Below are 21,978 nucleotides of genomic sequence, written 5' to 3' on the forward strand. Positions count from 1 at the left end.
TCGATTCTGTTAGTTTAAAATATCGTATGTTTCCTTGAACTTTGTGCCTTTTATAATATTGATCTATATGTGTTGACATCACCGACGAGTGGTCGACAGTGGTGTAACTTTAAAAAAACATTTAACTTTTAATAATTGAAGAACGTGCATATATTTTAGCTTTTGGAACTTTGGATTTCAACTACACAAGACTAAATTGCATTGTTTAAAATATACTGTATTAAAGTATTAAATTATAACTCGTCGTCTTCTGTTAATTTGTTTGCGTTAACTTTTTTCTTTCTTTAAGAGACTTTTTCTCATTTCCAGAATACATTTCTTTTCCTCTTTAGTTCTCTTATCTCTAGCTACATGCCAAATTTCAACTCCCAGTAGTTTTATCTATATGGTGCCTGTCAGTCACTAAGTAATAATACAATTTAGCGAATATAAAAATATTAGTAGGTACGTGGAATATGCTATTCTATTCAAATAAAACTCACGGGCCAGCTCGATACAAAATGACAAGTTTCGCTTTTCGCTCGCCAAAATAGCGGAAAGTCAGATAAGGCCCGTCACATAGGACGGACGACGGACGCGACACAAGACGAAAGAGAAACATTCAAAAGAAATATTCGAAAAGAATATTGTTGAATTATATTATATTTTGTCGATATTAAATATTTCCATTGAATGGGTTCTAGAGTTAACTTGACAAGTGCTTACTTAAGTTTTTGTGCCATTTTGAGTTAGAGTGTTTTTTTTGTTATTGTCCTTACTATTTAATATTAAAAAAAAATACTAAAACAACCAACTATTTTAGATTTTTTTATAAGTATATTTTAATGTAATTATAGTTAAATATTTCCCAATAATTTAATTTTTTTACAATCTATATCTGAAAACTTTACAGAGATTGAAACAAATATCCAAAATCTCCTTTTTTTTTAACTTCACGCTGTATTCCGCACACATCAGGGCAGGCAGAGGAAACCTAGTGTTACGACACTCCGTTACCCACTTTCTGCCGAATTCTGGAAGCATTGCGTGTTGATTGGCAGAACTCAACACGCTTTGCCCCGACACCAGAGCGAAAAAATGGAATTATAAATTTAAATAAATATTTCATCTCCTCGAGTGGGGATTGAACCCACAACCAATCGGTTTAACAGTCACACTTTGTGCCACTGCGCTACGACTGGCCTAAATGTACTTTATTCCAATTTACTTTATGATATTAATGAATACAAATGACCTACTAAATGGTCAGAGCGTCCAAAGTGCGTAATATTTGTACGATAGTCCAGAAAGTAATTTCATGAAGGATCAAAACGATCAGTTAAAGCTTGTATCGTTCGAACAAAAGCTATTAAGGGAACTATTTAGGAGTTATGAAGTGTCTATTCGTGCCTTAATAAGTACTGGTTTTATGTTAGAGTTTCTTGCTGGCATAATATATGTAGATACTTATAATATTGAGGCCATCTTGGTGTCATGAGAGAGCAGCTTACCGTGATGGTTCTAGGTTCGATTCCCACTCGAAGAAATTAATTATATTATTTTGCTCGCTCTGTTAACAAAAAAGGTGAATAACGAAGTGTGTTAACACTAAATTTTTGCCTACAACTAATTTTTTTAGGGTGAAGCTGAGAAATATCTGTTATTTAAGTTGTTAAGATTGGCCGACTCCTATGAGTGAGAAAGCTGTGTGCCAAATGAAACACTAGTCTAGGAAATCTAGTTTCTAGACAAGTTAATCTAGACAGTCTAAAATACATCCAAAATAGATATAACGATAGATGATTATGGCTTGAAAAGAAGCTAATATTATTTTAATAAATTTATCATAATATATTATATATAAATAGACGTCTATGCTCCTATACAACTTCAGTTAGGTAAATTGTGTTGCTTAAGTACCCTAATAGAGACTCGTTGAAAGAGGAAGTTTGCTCATAAAATTAGATTAACTGTGAGATCATTCAAAGTTGGGAAGTGTTATATTTTATGACGAAAAACTGTAAGTCATAACGATTTTACTATATAGATATTTTTATGACAATGAAGTAACGACGCTGCTTGTGGGTGGGAATCTTACTCGAAGATATTTTTTTGTTTTTTAAAGATTTTCATTTGTTATATGTTTATTATTTATGTGAAAATAGCATTTAATTGCGGGTTAGACTAGTCCATCGAGGGTTTCATGCTATGAATATAACTTGTAAAAGTCGATCAAGTTAGTTTATGAGCATATGTGTGTGAATCCTGAAAAGTTACCCTAGTTATTTAATGTATGGTCTTTTTGGACAGAAAATGGAGAAAGATTCGGAGTTTCTATAATATAATTAATTCTAAATCACAAACAATTATAAATTACTCACTGCACTCTAACAATTATCATTCTTAATGTCTTTAATAAATAACTATATGCAAAATGCATATAAATATTAGCTACTTATAAAACGTAAGAAGCCAGCCATGGCGTAGAAGCACATAGTGTTTAAACACTCGATATTTTAATTTTCATTCCTTCACTTCCGCTACTCAACCTGCAATGCCTATAAAATGTAAACAAAAATCTAAAATAAACTAATTAAATGATATACAACGGGCAGCGTCGTCAAATATGTGTGCTTCGTAAATCAATTATGAAAACATGTAAGTACATACATAGTTCACAGTATATCGTGAACGCGGCAAACTATGTGAGGAAATTATAACGCAATATCGCGAATAGCACGTGATATTGCATACTTTGCGGGTAAAAGGGGAAAAACATGAATAAAATGAGGCTCTATAGTCTCTATGGGAAGTGTATTTTTTTTAGATAAATTAGATAGATAGCTTAGATATAATTGCAATTTTTTTATTTTGGCAAAATAAGTTTATAGCTTGTGCCTATGGATCTTTTATTTATTTTTGAGACATAGGTACATTTGGTAACTAATGTAAGTCACGTTGACCGGATTCATAATGTTGGTGAGGAACCCTCGAGGGGCGAAAACGACTCGCACTTTTTTATTATTATTTATATAGTAGTGCGAATACAAAAATATCCTATATGAAGAAGTAGTTAGATATAAATATTTTTTATATATGAACCTACACCACCTATTGTGTTCTTGGCCAAATAATATAAATATAAGTCGAGATAATTTACAACTAAAATTACGTTTTAAAATTGTTTACTAAAGTTAAGTCTTCAGGTGCACGCAGTACTTACCTAGCTGTATAAAATGGCTGACGTACGAATAGCAATTTGCATAAAATAAGTTTTGTAGTGGAATGTTTAAATCCTAATCTGAACAATGATTATGAGTTTAAATGTAATGTAAAAATAACACTATTATAGAGTATTAAGCTAAACTAAACAAGACATAAGGCGACACTTTATTCAACGAATAACGAACCAGAAGTTCCTAAGATTAGCGTGTCCAACCAAGAACCTCTTCAGCCTTATAATTGTTAACCATAAATTAGCATTACGAGGAGAATATAGTGATGACGGAGATCTCTCTTTTCTTTAATGTAAGGAATATAAAAAAAAATATATCTGCTGATGCTGTAATAGAGATCTTGTCAGATCTGTGCATTTGTGAGATTTTTCAGTCTTTAGCATTGGAACGACGCCAAGTACGATTGCTGCGTTCATACTCCTACGATAAATGTCATATTATCATCTGAGATTGTTTCAAATTGCATAATGTCATACATTTTTCATACTAATGTGGTAATTTTGTATGGGTACTGTCATTGAGTAGTTTACATGAGCTAGCTTAGGTCTTTTACACTGGTTCATGGTGAAAATTTTGAAATGGCCGAAGGTCGAAGAAATTTGCATTTACTGAGAATGAGTTATTTGCATTTACCCGCTCTGATAACAAGATGGAATGCAACTTTGAGTTCTCCGTCCTCAAAACGGAATGTCTCAAAAGTTCGGTAGAAAATGGGGAACGGACTTCCTTACCACTAGGTTCCTTCTGCCTACCCTGCTATATGCATGATAGAGCGTGAATGTGAAAAAAAGATACGTAATGGGTGGTTGTGGGTAGATAGTAGCGAAGCAGTAACTAAGTCTAAACCAGCTCGGTTGATATCTAATTATAATATTCGCCGCGTAAATCCCACGTAATAGATTCGCATTGCAATTAGAAGTGCGAAACCGCGCTTGCCAAACCAACTCCTTGACTTGATTACGCAATACTGAACCAAACTTCCTTACAGGATTATCTACCTTCGTGTAGGCGTCCGCTTGGAGAAAAATTAATTAGGCCATTGCCGAAATACTGAAGCTTAAAACTATTTCAACACGAGCTTCATATTGTTGGTAGATGTTTTATATATGAGGCCGTCATCGCGCAGCGGCACAAGGGTGTGACTGTAACGCGACGGTTGTGGATTCGATCCCCCACTCGAGGAAGTGAAATATTTATTTACGTTTATATTTCCATTCATTCGCTCTGGTGTCGAGACACTGCCTGCAAAATACGGCGGAAAGTGGGGAACGGAGTGTTTTAACACTAGGTTCCCTCTGCCCATCTTGCTGGATGCGGGATACAGCGTGAAGTTGGTTTTATATAACATAAAAATATAATAAAATTGTTTAATCTAATAATACAGCAATCACAGCAGATTATTGTACGAAAAGATTATTATGTCTTAATTACTCTGAATATTTTAATTACGAAAAGGTCGGGAGAGCTAAATGTTTTCATAATTGCGAACAATAATAAGAGAATCATGAGTTATTAAAATTTGAAACCGTTTCTTCGTCGGGTTTAAATTTCTTAGAAACAACAAATGTGGAAGTGTTTTGTGAGGATATTTAGTCTTGTGGGATAATATATTAATATCTTCATAATTTCCTTTCATAGCCAATTTTATGTTTGATCTACGAATAAAATTGTTTAAAGTTAATCCACACTTAGGAGAGAAAAATACTTTTTAGGAAACGGAACGTAAGGCTTAGTGGCCAGAGTGCTTGGACGTTTTCTAAGATGCGCAGTTTGAAATCCTGCTACGTTCAAATTTTTATACGTTTTCTATTTACTTATTTATAAAAAACCTTTTCTGTTTTTTCTAACTTTACACTGTTTTCCGTATACGGAGGGAACAGAGGGAACTTAAAAACTTTTTCCTTACCTTCCCTACATTAGGCGGAAATCCGTGTTGGCAAAGCGTGTTGAATGGCGGAATTCAACGCCGCATTAAAGCTGTGTGAAATGAAAAATATCGTCCATGGGTAAGCTGTCGTAAGTGGTAAGAATTTTTTGTTAAATTAGTGGAATGGCGAAGAGTTGGTGAGCAGAAGACGAAAACAAGGGACTTAGCAGAAGATAAGACCATACATAATATGTAAAAAGAAAATAATGATGTTTTTCATTATCTTAACTTTCACAATGTACAAAACTAACAAAAAAGAAAAGATAACTAAAACAAAAGTAACAGAAAATATTAGATATTCGGACTAGCTGTGACATACTGTTTAATATCGTCCGCAAAGCATGACGCTACGTTAATGAGCTCGGCTCTAAATATAATAGGCTCTGTGACTACCATTACATGCTCCCGTTGTGTTCTGTGAATTATGTTTTTATTAAGATATTTCGTATCTGTTTGTTTATTGTTCATAGAACATGACTTATATAGAATTATAATATAATACAGTATTGAAATAAAGTATAATGGAAGTTCCTTTTCCCCCCCATTTTTATATGTATGTATGTTTTAATTAATGCACATAGTTAGGACGTATTTCACTGAAATGGATAAAATCTAATTTAAAAGTACACATTTATAATGAATGTTGATTTTTTGGGGTTCTGACTTGTGTCCCTTAAAAGATGAAATCAGATGAAAGATGAAATTCGATAGAAATCGATCCTACAACCTGTCGCTCTAACAGTGTCACCCTTGTGCCCCTGTGCTACGACAGACCTCAAATATTACATTAGTATCTATTATAATAATTATTATATAACTGATAGATATTTGAATGTAGATATTCTAGGAAGTGCTGAAAAGCTCTAAGTGTACTTAGAAGCTTGATGTGAAAACTTGGTGTCTTTGAAAACGTTCCAAGCCATTTGGCTTCGCGACACGTTCAGATATTCTATGATATGGTTGTTTCGTTTAATCGTTTTATTAATGTCTATGTCATCTTTGCGAAGAGAACATAGTGACCTTCTTTCCTTTTTCTACTTTCCGCTTATTGAGAAAAGCGGAAAGTAGAGAATAGAGTATTATAGAGTATTTCGCATTTATTTAACGGTCACGCTTAAGTTGGTTCACCAATTGAGCATGAACACTTAAATACCACATTCAATTGTTCGTTAATTTGTCCTTATAACCATTTTTAATTCAGCATTTATTTTATACTTTACAATTAAGTAATATTTTGGTTTTAAATTTTATTGAATTAAAAATTAAATTTTAATAATTTTTACTTTTTTAAGGTTCCGTATATAAAATTTTAGAGATTATGATATATTATTCTCACTTGTATTATGTCAGCATATGACTTTTTGATTTAAGTGTTATGACAAGTAACCCTAACCCAAAAATTTTAAAGATATATTTTTATTCATATATGTATGGATTTTATAATATTTTGTATAATTATTGAGATTAGCGCGTTTAAACATACAATCTTTTCATCTTTATAATAATTCATATGGATTGGGTGTTTAATTATACAGTATATACAAATTCAGGAAAAAAAACTACATTCATAAGTAATCATTCTTTAATTAACATAATATTGTCTTAGCCAAACACTAAGTCTTTAGTATTAAGATAACCGTCTTTAAACAAACCAAGAATTGCTTCAAGAGACTGTTTAGATCCTTCAGTCAGCTTTCTTTCTTTAAATATTTTACCCATTCCTGATTGCAGCTCGTTCACACTATCTAAAAATACACATACATATTGTTATATAAAGAACAACCTAATGATTTATTTTGCTATTTATTATAATTTAATAAAAGAACTAATAGTTTTTTAACTAATAATTATAGGCCTGACTGGTGCTTAATAGCCCGAAATAGACCGCAATGGAAGAAGTGGAGAGAGGCCTTTGCCCAACAATGGGATGGTGTAGGCTAGGGAAAAAAAAAAATATTTTTTTGATTTTATTATAATCATGTTACTATCCAATTTTTTTCAGCTTCACGCTTTATCTTTCATTGTAGAGTAGGCGGAGAACCTAGTGTCTCATCACTACCAGAGCAGGAAAACTCTATAGACTTATACATATAAGGCTTATACGGCTTATACACGTAGATGTCATATTAAAAGTTTTCTTGTCCGAGACGTGAAAAATGCTATTGTAATAGCAGCATTAACTACATTTAAGTATCTACACAAGATTATTTAATAAGTTAAAAACATATAAATTATTTTATACAAATAATACTTACTATACAATGAAATCAGCGCTTTCGCTGGCAACTTTTTCAATTTTTCAGTAAAAGTAGCTTGACTTGCACTATTATCAATTTGTGCTTGAATGTTCTCGAGAATATTTGCATCATAGAAACTGATACCATCTATGCCATCGTCATAGTCATCGTCGTCAGATACTTTGTGTTTATGGCTCATCGTATTTAATTTAGCTCTAAGCATTTCCTCAATTCTGCCAGACTCGCTATAAGTAACCTAGAATGGGATTAAGTAAATAAAAAAAACCAGTATATTCAATAAAAAATAAATAAAAATAAATAATTTCCTCGCTCTGGTAACAAGATAAAGCGCAGCGCTGTGTTCCGCCACTCAACAGATAATATTTTGGAAATTCGACCGAAACTGGAGAACGGAGTGTCTCAACACTAGATGCTTGCCCGTGCTAAAATAATTAAACTCACATCAGCCGTCTGTGCTGTGGTATTGCGCTATTCCCTTTTAATTCATATTAAAATAGTTATAAATAAAAATTTTAACATACCATAATGAATAATATAAGCGCCTTAATTATAGGACTCATTTTTAAATTACAATATAATTAATATTTACTAACAAAAGCGATTAAGTATTATTTATATTTAATTTACAATATTAAACATTTTATTTTATGACAAAACTAAAGAGAGACGACACTGGGAAAAAATGCGTTATTTTTCAACCCTATTAGCCTTTTTATAAGTAATTATTTATTAAGACCAATATGGTGAAAGTATATTAGAAAAACACGATTTTAATTTCATTGTTAATTCGTCGCGCCTTTTCTTAATATGATTAAACAATATGAGAAAATTATACATTTGATTTAATTAATTATAACCACGTATTTATGCGGTTTGTGGTTAGGAATTATAATTTACTTACTAATATCTTTACAGTAAATTATCATTTCTAACCACAGTGGCATTAATTTCTGCAACGAGACATTGAGTGTTGAGTTATTCCGCAATTTAACATTCAATGTCTCGTTGCGGAATTCGGTAGTGTCTTGATGCTAGGTTCTCTCTACTTATTCTATTATTCGGGAAAAAACTGGAAGTAAATGCGTTCAGTACTATATTTGAATATTTTCTCTCTTTATCTTGCATGTATTTCTATAACCGAAAGAACATACTTTTAAGACACGATTCTCTACTTTCCACCCGGATTCGAGACATTACGTATTAGACATTAAAAGGTAAATATTTAGACACTATACCCTATCGTTTATATTAATATTAATATATATACATATTTATAAATTAACAAAGAAATTTGCTTCAAGCTGTATCCCACACACAGCAAGGTAGGCAGAGGGAACCTAGTGATAAGACACTCCGTTCCCAACTTTCCACTGATTTCTGGAGACATTGTACACATTACTATACCAGTATATCAGTTAGAGAACACATAAAAACATAAAGCCAAATGGAAAAGAGATATCTTTAAAATTTCGTCAATTCAATACATTTTGAATATCCAGCACTTTTTCCAACACAAATGTAAATTAAATGATGAATAGATATTCGGGCGAACGCGCTCGACTGTAACCAGAAAAACGAACAGCCCACATTAATTTAAAATGTATTTTTGTTTTTGTTTCTTCTGGCATGTTTGCTGTATTATAATTTTCATATCAGACGGATATTTTGGAATATTTATTTGTTTTTATTTTCATTTTCGTTAATTATAAGGAATGGATAACTGTAAAGTTTCATTATGCATAAAATGAATTTAATGTTATGTATTTTGTCTACAGCTTTCTCTATAATAAAATGTTTTAAAATAACATTACTACAAAGAAATGGTAAATTTTTGAGTTTATTCGTGTGTAAGTGTGACAGGGCTGACGGTACACTATTAATAGCAGATACGAATACCAATAGGAAAAATAATATCCACTTTAACAACTTTTTGCTTCATTGTTGTGGTTGAAAAAAAAAACTTTAGTTTCTTAATGTATCTTTTAAAAATTTAAATAATCAAATTTATTATAATTACATAATTTAATAATATTAAACTATATATTTTAGAATATTCAAAACAAACAAACTACATGTTACATTAACATTATAAGTACGTTACGTTTACGTTATTAATTTTGTATTTGCACCGGAAATTTAAATAGCGATTAATTGTTTTTGCTCCCAAAATATATGAAATTCCATCGCTTGTGTCATAATATTTTATGGGGTTTAGGAATCCGATAATAAGTGGGATTCCGTAAAACCCATATCAGCGTAAAATGTCAACAAAATTATATCCCTGAATTAAGTGTTTTATTCACACCTGGTGCTGGTGGCTACAGCAAGTGTTCTTAGCCTATTATAATTGGATGTTCTAAGGCATAATGTGTGTCATAATTGCTTATGAGACGAGTCTATCGTTTTTTTACATATAAGATATTTTACTAAATGGATACTTTAAATAATAAAATAATTTTTATACTCACGATAATTTGATGATGATTGAGAGGCACAAGAGTGTGATTGTAAACAAGTTGTGGGTTCGATTCCCACTCGAGGACATGACATATTAATATTTTAATTTTCTTTGCTCTGGAGTCGAGACCTAGCGTGGCGTATTCTGCGGTAAGTGAGGAGCGGAGTGTCTAAACACTAGGCTCCCTTTGCCTACTCTGCTACATGTGGGATACGGCGTAAAGCTGATGTAGTTGATAGATGATAATGCAATCTTTATTTCACATGTTCTTGATGGAACCTTGACGGTCTTAAATATAGCAACATATATCCCAAATGTGCCAACGATGTCGCTTAAATTCATGAAAAATAAATAAAACTCTATTTTCATTTTATAAAATGGCAACATTCTTAGGGAGGGTCTTTGTAACAGGCAACGTATGTATGTCGTATAGGTTGAGTAGTAGAATCTTTCAGCATCGACACAGAAAGGGCGGGGCGGAGAGTCGATGAGTCAGCAGAAAACTTCGATCGTGTTTTTAAAAATCTTGTTTTTGAAGTCTTTTTTTTTCTATCTTTATGTATTTGTGCACTTATTTAGATTTTTTTATCTTAAATTTTTTGTTCATACACGTAAAAGTATAAAATATTTTCTGTCCATACAAGTATATAAGGACTATTATATTAATGCTTTTTTTTCTTTTCTTTCCTCCTGGCATTAATTCCGGCGTATGTTGCCAGGAAATTCATTAGGTACATTAATAATAAATATTAATAAAAAATTGAATAATTACATTTAGCATTGTTTGTTTATTTTAAAAGAATTTCATGAAATTCTTCGTGGTATCAATTATAACGTAGTTATTTATTTACAGGATAATTAATACGTACACTATATAATGCAAAGAAATAATTGGTGTTAACCAAATATTATCTTCATATTTGCTTAACACTCAATTGTTATTTGTTATCTTCGCTTGGCTTAATAGGGATATATTTCAGATATTTTTTTAGCTTTACACTGTATCTCGTACATAGCAGAGTAACTAGAGGCAACATTTAAGCCTGGTGTTAACACACTTCGTTCTCCATTAAGACTATTCCGTACCCTACATTCCACCAAATTCTTGATGCATTACGTGTTGAGTGACGGAACACTACGCCACGCTTTGCCTTCGGTGTTACCAAAACAAAAATGAGGAAATGAAAATAGGAAATATTTTATTCCTTTGAGTGAGAATCGAACTCACAACCGTTGCGTTACAGTCACTCTTCTGCCTTTGCGCCTCAGCGGCTTCATTAAGAAGTTTACAAATATTAGCTTAAGTAATCCTTTAAACATTTATTCTTGAAAATTGCATAATAAATTACCGTCAGTATGCAAGTATTGATAAAAGCAAATTAATTTATGATAACGTTATTACAATATGTATGTATTCGCAATTTCCATAATTACCTTGAGATCTTTTACGACCATTGAACATGAAAATCGTATAAATTAAGTCCGTACTATTAAATATTATAAGTTTCATGTAGTACCGCCTTATCTTCTTATCGGATTACTTGTAGTGCTTGTGCATACTATGGCGTATAATATTTTAGAAATTGTTCTATTAATATTCTTCACGAGGCCAGTGTGGATTTGAAAATGCCACTGGTTGTTGGGTCTGGGTTCGATATCCTGTCGATAAAATGAAATATTTATTTAAATTTATATTTTCATTTCTTCGCTCTGGTGTCGATGTAAAGGCAAAGGCGTTGAGTTCCATTCAATATGCAATGCCTCCAGAATTCGGCGGAAAATGGGGAACGGATTGTTTGAACAGTAGATTCCCTGTGCCTATGCTGCCATGTGCGGGATACAACGTGAAGAAGATTTTAATATTTTTGATAATAAAGTTTTTAAATTTTTTTTTTATTTTGAATTTTTATAATTATTTATTGACGTTGTTAAGCGTTTGATATATGTAGATGTGAATATGATAATATTCTGGGAAAAAATACGAATATTATATGGAATCATTTTAAATATTTATTATTTTTAACTTTTGTTATCGTGATGAATGGAATTGGGGTCAAATTCCACTTGTGGGAACGTTTTTATTTATAGATCTCTCGTTCTGGAAACACAGTGCGCTATTGTTAAGTAAAATGTAGTGTTATATATATAACATTTTCGTATTTTTTTTCTATTAAAATATACGCGCAAGCACAAACTTCATCACCCAAAGCTATGTTAATACGGAAAACAAACGTAATCCGTACACACAGAAAGTAGAAACGAAACTAATTAACAAGTTGAAGCGGAGAGATTTCGTTAGGCGAACAGTTATTTTTGCCAACTCCACCACAACTACTTATTTATATAAGGGATCTCGTGGTACCATTAGGCTTAACGGAACTTCCGTTTAATGTAGAGTTAGGAAACTATTGTGTATACCGATAAAGCATAGTACTATCTAAAAGTAAAGTTCATAGCTTTTATGTCTAGATAAGCTGTTGTTGAATTATTATATGAAAACTGTTAAATTATTTTACATAGAAATCGTTGATAATATAAAAAATAGATGAGACAAGTAACTTTTGTACATATTTTTTAAGATACTCCATTCCCATTAACTCAATTCCGTTCCGTTAATTCTGGAGGAGTCTGGAGTTCTAATTCCTTTTCGCCGAATTCTGGAGCCACTGCGTGTTGGGTTGCAGGGTCCAAAGTGAGGAAATGAAAATTTTAAATATTTAATTTGGTATTCTCTCTGAAAGGGCTCCACTGTCAAGTTAGTAAGTACGCACACCGACTTAACTACATATTAAACTAATAGTATTCAAAATTTCAGCTTTGCTAAAATGACGTAGATCGGGGGGCCCTGGGATCTTGGGCTGTAACGAAAGTTCAGCGTCATCAGCTCCGCTATTTAACGCGTGGTATCTCCCAAATTACTACATGGTACGCGTAGTGTCTTAACTCTAGGTTTTCTCTGCTTACCCTGCTTTATAGGGGAAAGAGCCAAAAAAAATATGTTAGTTCTTTTCCACACGGACCTCATTCTCAATCATCATCTCATTTTTGGATGGAGGCATCTATCACCAATTAGTCTAGGTGGCGGTCAATTGTAGTTAACACTGGTTTTTTTACCAAAAAAAAGGACAAATTTCAGGCAAATCTAGAAAAGCTAGTAATGTATCTGTAAATAAGATTAACTAAAACAGTAAACCGTAGTTCTCAGTATCAGATAAATGTTTGTTAAAGCATTGTGATCGATATCTCAAGAAGGGGAACTCTAAGACAATGTTTACATTGCTAAGTGAATACGAGACAAATGCTACTAGTTAAAGAAAATTGAAACGTTTGTAGCGAATTCTCAAAAGAGTTGGACGCGCCTGTTTATTTTCGAGGCACAGTATAGTCTACTTAAGTTATGCTTTTCATCGTCTCTGATATATGGATTTTTATGATTAATTTAGTATGAAAAAAATTGTATTTTTATTTCTGATTATGATTGAGGTTGTATAATGATTATAATATTAAGCTTTTAGTGTTAAATGGAATTTATAATTAAAATTATGCGTTTTTTAGGCAGCCGCAGGATGAGAGAGAACCTAGTGTTAAGATACTCGGATTCCTACTTTTCGCTAAAATGTTTAAAAAATTTGCCACTATCGAGTGGCGAATCAGAACATTACCTTTCTGCAAGAGCGAAGAAATGAATATAATAAATTGTCGCGAATTAGAATCGAACACACTACCGTCGTGCCTCCAGACACCCTTTTTAGTTTAAAATTAAGAATCTAAATTATATATAATCTGTACATTAGTATTGTAAAGGAATGTCCACACACAGTAGACGTCCACTCGTTTAGTTGCGAAAGCGAAGTTAAATAAACTTGTGCATGTATTTGCGTCTAATGACGTATGTTGCGAGCGGACGCGCACTTCGGCGAATTCAACTTAAACACATTTAAACTTCATCTGAAGTGAAGTCTGTATGAAGAAATTATTAGAGTGCATTCAATTATACCGTAGTAGTAGGTACCTACTACCTACTGTACTGAATACATTGAGGCTTTTGTTCAGTTAACCGGTATATTAAAAAGTTTATTGTAAGGTATAGTTTCTGATTTACTTTGAAATTATTTTGCAGAGAAGAATTGAAGTGAATTAAGTTCATAGATGTTGATTGTTCCCATTGACACCAGGGTAGGCAGAGAGAACCCGTGAACCTAGAGTTAAGACACTCTGTTACCCATTAAGACAGTTTCTTTCCACACTTTCCGCCGAATTCTCGAGCTATTTTCTATTATTTATTTCCGTCGTGAGGCAGTGACGTAACGTGTGACTGTGGAAGTGCGGCTTTTAGTTCCGGTACCACATATACAATGTCTCAAAAATTCTGCAGAATGTGGCGACAGAGACTCTATTATATAATACCCTGCTATGCTTAATAAATAATAATATTTAGTATTTATTTTGCAACTCGAGAGCAGCTCTAATTAATACGATACTATTAATTGGAAGTAGACATTATACTTTAGTCTTCCTTTGATTCGATCTATAGATTTAATAGTGTACTTAAAAATGTGTGGCATTCTGTTGATATGAAAATAAAACTCTTATTAAAATACTTTTCTAAGTGAAAATTTAATTATTACGAGGGGAAAAATATCAAATCCAATTCTTAAGCATTTTAACAAAAAAGAACTGGTACTAAAGACAAAATGTCTTTAATAGATGAAATCAGCAAAATTTTAATAGTGAGTATAATTGGAATTATCCTGAAAAGGCGATTTAAATAAAACGGTCCTTGCTAAGTGAATTTGGAAAGGATTGAGTTGATTGCATGGCCTTCAGTCTTTATTTGGAAATGTGAAATTCTTGTGAACTTAATGCTGTAGAAGTCCGATTTTAGATTAGTATATTACTTTTTTATGCTTCACGCTTTAACCTACACATACTATGGTAGGCATTCTCTGTTATCCGTCGGAATTTAAGACATAGCGTGTTGAGTAGTGGAACTCAACACCACCATTTGTCTACCAAAGCATAGAATCTATTTCTATTTGGTCACACAGATGAAGCCGCAGGTAAGTAAAAACAAGTGAGTAGAGATAATTCTGAAATTCCTTTTATGGCTTTAACAATTACGACGATTATTTACACATTTAAATACCTTTTGTGTACTCTGTTCTGATAGTAGTATATTTAAATGGATATTATCATTATAATAAAAACATCAATAACTCTTAGTTATCAACATTGATCCTTATAATCAGGATTCCACCAATTTCTAATGTTTTTAATTTCTTTATAATTGGAGGAAGGACTATTTAAGATTGCACATAATTCGCAGATACCGTCGTCTTCTGTTGTTTCTTTGTATGTATAATGATTATGCCACCTGGAAGTTAAATTTTTTAATTAATTAACTGTAGTTTTATAAATTATAAATAATTTTAAAGACCACCGTGGCGAGGTGAAACAGCGTTTGACTATTAAAGTGATTGTTGTGAGTTCGAGTCCCACTCAAGGGAATAAATTATTGTCATTTCTCTAGTATCGTAAAACAAAGAACGGGATCTAGCTCAGAGTGTATAGGTACAATAGATTCTCTCTGCCTTTCCTACTATTTACGGAATAAAACGTGAATTCAATGCTTATTAATAAAGAGAGAGACAGTATTTCAGTGTAAATAATTGAATAAATTAGTTTTCTGTTAAAATAACAATAGAAAATAATACTAAGTCTTACCGAAAATACTCATAATATTTATGTCGATTTTTGATAGACTTTTGAATTTCTGTTACAACGTCATTCGTATCTAATTTACTGGCATCTATGTAAGAACCCGGTGGTAAAAATCTAAAAAAATAAAAAAGATAAATTTAAGATAAGTTTTTTTATATACCTGTGTTAATAAAAAATAATTGTACCTTGAATAATCTGCACCTCCATAAACAACTGGAACAGCATAATTTAATAATGGATGTAACAAATCTTCTGTCACATAGTCTTCAGCAAAACTACGTTCAAACGCAAAATAAAAATAATAATTCTTTTTCAGAAGTAAAAGGCATTCTTCTATACGATTTTTTGGACATTTATATTTCCCACACCAGCCATAAGAGTCGAGTGTTAGTTTAGCTGCAGATAAAGATTGATTGAGACTAATTATTAAATTGGAAGTTGGGGCACAATTGCTTAAAAACCACGCTGCTGCTTTCTTTTTTTCCTTTAGTTTACGTTTCACCTCATCAGTAGTTGGTTGCATCTTGGTAATCCATAACATGTCTTTCTTAGGTCCAATTACGTTAGCATTTAAATCCATAATTTTAAATTTAGATTTAATTATATCAGAATCTAGTCGATATGTCCAAGTCAAGTTGTAATAGTTATCATATTTCTCATTACATATAGGATACGTTCTTGCTGATTGAGATGTTGTAAAAATATAATTTTGATAATAAGCTCTCAATAGAGGATGTATATCCCAATCACTTTCGACGCCAAAAAGAATCGCGTCAAAATATCTAAAATCTGGTAGTAGGGTCTTATCTATCGTTAAATAGCAATTAGTATACGTACAGTTGTTCATGAGAAATGGTGTTTGGCCTTTAACAAAATTAGAACCCCGGTAAGTAGGCTCATGATTCCAATTTAGTATATATTTCAAATCAGTATGAAATCTTTTCGGCCTTTTAAAATTTGAAGTCGTAATAGTTATGTTATTTTTAAGTTTTCTTAATTTTCTCACCATTTGTTTTATTTTTCCTGGAGTTCGAAGCATATAATTCAATTCTATTATATCACTCTTTTCATAAAACAAAAGGTAATTGATGGAGTGTAAAAAAATTGCTAAATATATACCAGCGAAAATTGCTTTCAAGCTTTTGCACATATCAGAATTTACGTAGACAAAATTACACTACGATACTATAACTTTCTTTGTTTCTTTGTGAAATGCTTACCATTTCATCAAATTGTAAACAGTCTCAACAATGCAATATCTTTCTTAGTAAATATGTCCACAATATTTCATTAATCTCAAACAGGATGGGAAAAGAATTTTCTCTTATGCTAATATAGTTTAAAGCACGCGAGCGGTGGACAGAAAGCTAAATATCGCAATTATACCGACGCGAAATTAAATATGAAAATCTCTTTGTACGGACGGCCGCGTTTGTCGCCCTTCCCTTCACGCCAGTGATATGCAAATGACAAAAAATAAGCAAGTAGTGCTCTTACCTGACAGAAAGGAATTTACGTTCATATTGTTCCATATATGTGGAATGTTTTCATACAAACTGCTGCATTTTTAATAACCAAATGGTTAACCTGCGAATATAGTTACGAAATTGGTTGAAACATTTTTTTTATATTGTTGTTGCATTTTCGTTACTACGGTATTACTTTGACTTAATATAATATTAATTTGATTTTTAATTCCTTACAGTATCGAGAACACTCTTCATATAAAATATTTTCCTTTTCAGCTTCGCTGTATCCCGCATGTACCAGGATTGTCAGACGGAGCCTAGTGTTCAGTCACTCCACTCCCCACTTTTCGCATTGCAGGGTAGGCAGAGGGAACCAGGCAACCCAGAGGCGGAACTCAACGCCGCGTTTTACCTCGACACCAGAAGACGAAGAAATGAAAATATAAAACATTCAATTTCCTCGAGTGGGAATCGAACCCATACACATTATAAATATTGTTTATTACTTATATTTTGTGTGTGAATCAAACCAACACCCAACTATGTACCTATATTAAATTATCCAGTTAACCTCTTCCAAATTGGCCCAAAATGGCGTCTACCAATTTATGCGTACCAGCCTAAGATATAACATAAACATTATGTATCTTTTTCGTTAATCGCTACCGAATTTTCGCGGCTTGCAAAACTTTTTTTTTCGCCTCAAAAGCGAAGCTCTGAATATTAGCAAAAAGTCATTAAAAGTAAGGACGCTGTTCATCATGGCGGCGAAACCTCAAAGTCGGTATTAAATCGGTGAGCTGGTAGGACCTTAAGTTATAAAAGTTCATTCATTTAACGGTTGTGCGCGTTCGGGCCGGGGCTCAAATTCAAATTATATCGTAGTTAGGTATGTGTGTTATGTAAGATTCTACTTGTTTAAATGAGAAGTAGGGGGAGTATTGAGGAATTTTTATATTTTTTTCTGGATTTAGACTTGCAATAATACTATTACAACAAAAATATATTTAAAAAAAACAATAAGTAATATTTGTAGGTCTACCCTCCAATTCCTGCTGTTCAGGAAATGTCATGTTGGCCCAACATGACATTCGTTTGGCGCTCTGTTCTTACTGGCTACTCCTAGCTGTATAGGATCTTTATGCTATATAGGTTTGAGATAAAAAATGAGAATTAAACACTATGATGACATGAAAAACAATTATTTTACATAGGTGAATCTATTGTGGTGTTCGAGTGTCGTTGAATTTCTCCGTCTGCTATGCAACTTATAATTTATAAAGGCTTAATGATGAAAATAGTTAACTTCACGCAGTTAGAATTTAATCTACTAGTCTCAAGTTCAAAGGTCAAGTCAAGAAGTAAAAAGTCAGACCAAATATTAATTTAGTATGAAATTTGACTGCGATATCTCATTATTTTTCGACTATCTGTAAGTATTACGTGATAAAAGTTTATAGTCTTCGCGATTTCAGCGAAATCACGTGGCACGATTGAAGAAGACATTCTTTTTTATTGCTCAGCGCGTTTAGACTAATGGTATTCACTTCGAATTATATAGTTTTCTTAGATATTTTTTCTTATTTTAATTTCTCTATCGTATTTCGTAGTTAGATTCATTACAGAGTTTCTTTTCTCCATTTTCCATTAATTAAAGAAATTAAATGTCAATAAAGGAAGTGGTGTCCGTGTGAATACTTGCGTCCCTGCACTACGACAGGCGTCTTTTCTTATTATTCATCGTTTTTAAATTTCATTATTTTAGACTAGTTTATTTGAATTACCTACTTATGGTATTTTAAATAGCACATCCGTACGTCGGAGTTATACGACATCGACAGCTAAATGACAGCTATTTTCATATTTGACCTTTGTCAGCTAAAAATAAATTTAACCTACAAAGGGAAGAAAAATTATGCTTCATTATTATTTTTAGTTTCACACTGTTATTCCACATAGTAGAGGGAACTTGGATCTAGTATTAATACACTCCCTTCCTATTGAGACACTTTCATTCCCTAGTTTTCGCCCAATTTTGGAAATATTTCGTTTATTTTTAAGCTTTATAAATATCACAATAAACGGAGAAAATCTAGTGTTAAGAAACTCCGTTCTTCACTTTCCATTCGAATTCAAAATCCTATGTGTTGGGTCGCTGTTATAATAATAATAATAATAATTTATTATACTAGTCTGAATTGTCCCTTGCGCAAAAGTCTCTCTCCAGTTTAACAAACAAAAAAAGGTATTGTATATGGTATGGTATGGTATATTAATATCAAAGATATACTTAAATTAATAAAAAACTGTAATATTAAATATTTTGTCCTTATACAATCGTATAGCGGTTTGAATATTCGAACAAAGCCTACATTGTACTGAATAAACTTTTAAACTTTTCGACTCTTTCGCAACTTTCGTTTCAGTCGGTTTCCGCGCCATCGGCCGCCATCCTATTAGTGATAATTAAATCCAATGGATTTGGCGGTTTTAATTTCATTATCGCGTTAACCCTTTAAGTTTTCAACGTTTTAAGCCGACCCGTGTAATTCGGACCATAATTTCGAGGATTGACTTAAGTCGATGGCACATTGATTTTGGTCCGGCAATGAAAGTGAATTATTTAAATTTTGGTGAATTTTGTCTTTTCTCTTAATTTTTAAGGGTTGTAGTTTTTTAGGGCTGCTTTAAAAATTTAAAACAAAACGTTCTTATTTATATAATAGCCAAAATTCATATTTAGATAATAACCAAAATATAAATTAAACAAGTTAATAAATGTGAGATAACCATATACCTATTTAATTAACAAAAATTACGTTATTCAAATATAAATATTACTTATATTTCGCCTTTAATTCTTATTAACTTCATGTTAATAGTGAATTATCATATATTTCTAAAACAGACTTACCCTAAAACTAACTGGCTTATGGAACATTGTACCAAGATTCACAATATTTAAGGAGACACGCCACGAGATCATTATAAAGTAAAGTTCCAAAGCTGAAGAGCAGCCCTGAATATAAAATTATCACCTCCCTTAGTCAGCCGGTTTAACTTCATTTTAATAAAAACGAGAGGAAAAAATTACGCCGCCAATGTCTAGCGCTGAGCGAGGTTTTTACGTTCAACAGAGATCCGGATTTTATTTGATTGCTGTATTACCAGAGAAATGAATAATAATATATTACTATGAAATTATTTGTTTGGTTTTAATAATTTTCAAGAATATGTAACATAACATCATTATTGCACAAATAGAACAAAAATAACATAAAAGATACAGTTAATTTAAAGATTCACAGATGTGCAATGGCGGCCTTATTACTAAAAGCAATTTCTTACAGGTAACCAGGCCAGGTTATATATTGAGACTATTCGTGGCGCAGGAGCACAGAGTGTTTTTTTGTGGTGCGATATCATATTTAAATGTTAGATCTTAAATTTTGGGCATATCGTCGTGACCGTAATCGACTGACTGTAATCGAGACAGTTGACAATTCGATATTCGTTCATTTCCTCGCTCTGGTACAAGATTAAGCACATCCTTTAGTTGGGAAAGGAGTGTCCTAACACTAAGTTTTGATTTTCTACTCTGCTCTATGCAGGATGCAGCGTGCAGCTAAAAACAAGTGCCTTTAATGTGGTATATGTAAATGTATTTTATTATTCAAATTTTGTAAAATAATTTTCGTTAAAACAATTATCATTACAATGTGTTTAATTAAATAAAATTATTACTCTAGCAATAAGTAATATTAAACAATGCACATCTAATTTCATCTCGGCGCAGCAGTAGTTCAAAAGTGCCAGAAATTTCATTATAACATTCACGGCGTGAAGGCTCTCAAAGCCCAAAGCCGAAATAATATAAATCTTATTCTAACGATGGTTTGTATTCGTCGATGTTATGTAAAATTTTTAATGACTACCCTCCAAGTTATGTTGTGATATGTAATATAGTGTAGTTTCTTGTATGCAAAAGTCTTTACTAAATAGTTATTTCTCAAGTTATCATATAAACTTATTAAAAAAAACAGTTAAGTACACATAATAGAAGTACAGTATAAACTATAATTGTTTATTTGTTTTGGAAGACAACTCAGTGCAGTTATAAACTAAATATATTATACAGGTGTTAAAAATTATGGAATAAAGAAGCAGCGCGACGCCAGATTCTATATAGAAAAGAAAAAATAGAGATTGTAGCTTCAATTCCCACACGGAAGAATAAATTATTTTCCTCGCTCTTGTAACGAGTTGAACTGCTGCTTTAAATTCCACCACTCAACAATGAATGTCTCGAAAAATGGGGGAATTCTTGGAGCGAAAATCTTTGGCCATAACAAATGTGGTTCTAAAGAGAAAATTATAAAATTATGCGACAAAATCAACTTTTCGAAGTCCACATTTGGCTGTAGCCCAAAAAATTAATTGGAGACAAGAGGCCGATGTTTCAGCGCTCGCACTGCCTGTAATTAGAGCAATCGGCCTGAGTCACGTCTAGCCGAGTGCCGCTAAGTGTGCTCCAGCTCCAGCTTCAGCGTCTATTGTCGTTCAGTTAGGACTTTAGTAAACGCTTGTAGATATACAAATTAAATGGTTTGCTGGCTTGTTCGTGTATTGATGGAATATTATGGTGTAGCTACTTGTTTGTGTGCTTTACAATATACTATGATAGATTTCGATATTTTTATTTTCACGCTGCATCCCGCACACAGCATGGTAGACAGTTATTTCAAGAACACACTTAAGACATTCCCTTCTCCCTTTTCCGCCGAATTCTGGAGGCATTACGCAATTTGCCTCAACACCAGAGTTAAGAAAGGAAAATATTGAATATTTCATTCCCTCGTGTGGGAATTGAACCCACAACCTGTGTGCTTTATAGGACACGCTTAAGCCCCTGAGTCATGACTTGCCGCAC

The 21,978-nt window shown here is 32.4% G+C and overlaps 1 protein-coding gene across 1 annotated transcript; it reads right to left on the reverse strand.

Annotated features, from left to right (window-relative positions):
• Window positions 1–15,084: 15,084 nt before the first annotated feature.
• Window positions 15,085–16,159, reverse strand: LOC146533147 (alpha-(1,3)-fucosyltransferase C-like). Its single transcript, XM_085196338.1, has 3 exons — window positions 15,765–16,159; window positions 15,583–15,693; window positions 15,085–15,232 (listed from the first exon to the last, which is right to left on the reverse strand). Exons 1-3 carry the CDS (start codon window positions 16,157–16,159, stop codon window positions 15,085–15,087), a joined length of 654 nt encoding a protein of 217 aa, XP_085052464.1.
• Between the last annotated feature and the right edge of the window lie 5,819 nt (window positions 16,160–21,978).

This window comes from Heliconius melpomene, chromosome 13, assembly GCF_056956725.1.
Source record: "Heliconius melpomene rosina isolate 202511_hmr_F chromosome 13, ASM5695672v1, whole genome shotgun sequence".
NCBI lineage: Eukaryota > Metazoa > Arthropoda > Insecta > Lepidoptera > Nymphalidae > Heliconius > Heliconius melpomene.

What these genes read in the sequence shown, in the direction of transcription:
- LOC146533147 (XM_085196338.1), bottom strand. Translation starts at nt 16,159, where the DNA reads ATGGATTTAAATGCTAACGTAATTGGACCTAAGAAAGACATGTTATGG. An exon ending in GGAGGTGCAGATTATTCAAG is followed by an intron (nt 15,694 to 15,764) that starts GTACAATTATTT and finishes TTATTTTTTTAG; the next exon opens with ATTTTTACCACCGGGTTCTT. An exon ending in AAATATTATGAGTATTTTCG is followed by an intron (nt 15,233 to 15,582) that starts GTAAGACTTAGT and finishes TTTAACTTCCAG; the next exon opens with GTGGCATAATCATTATACAT.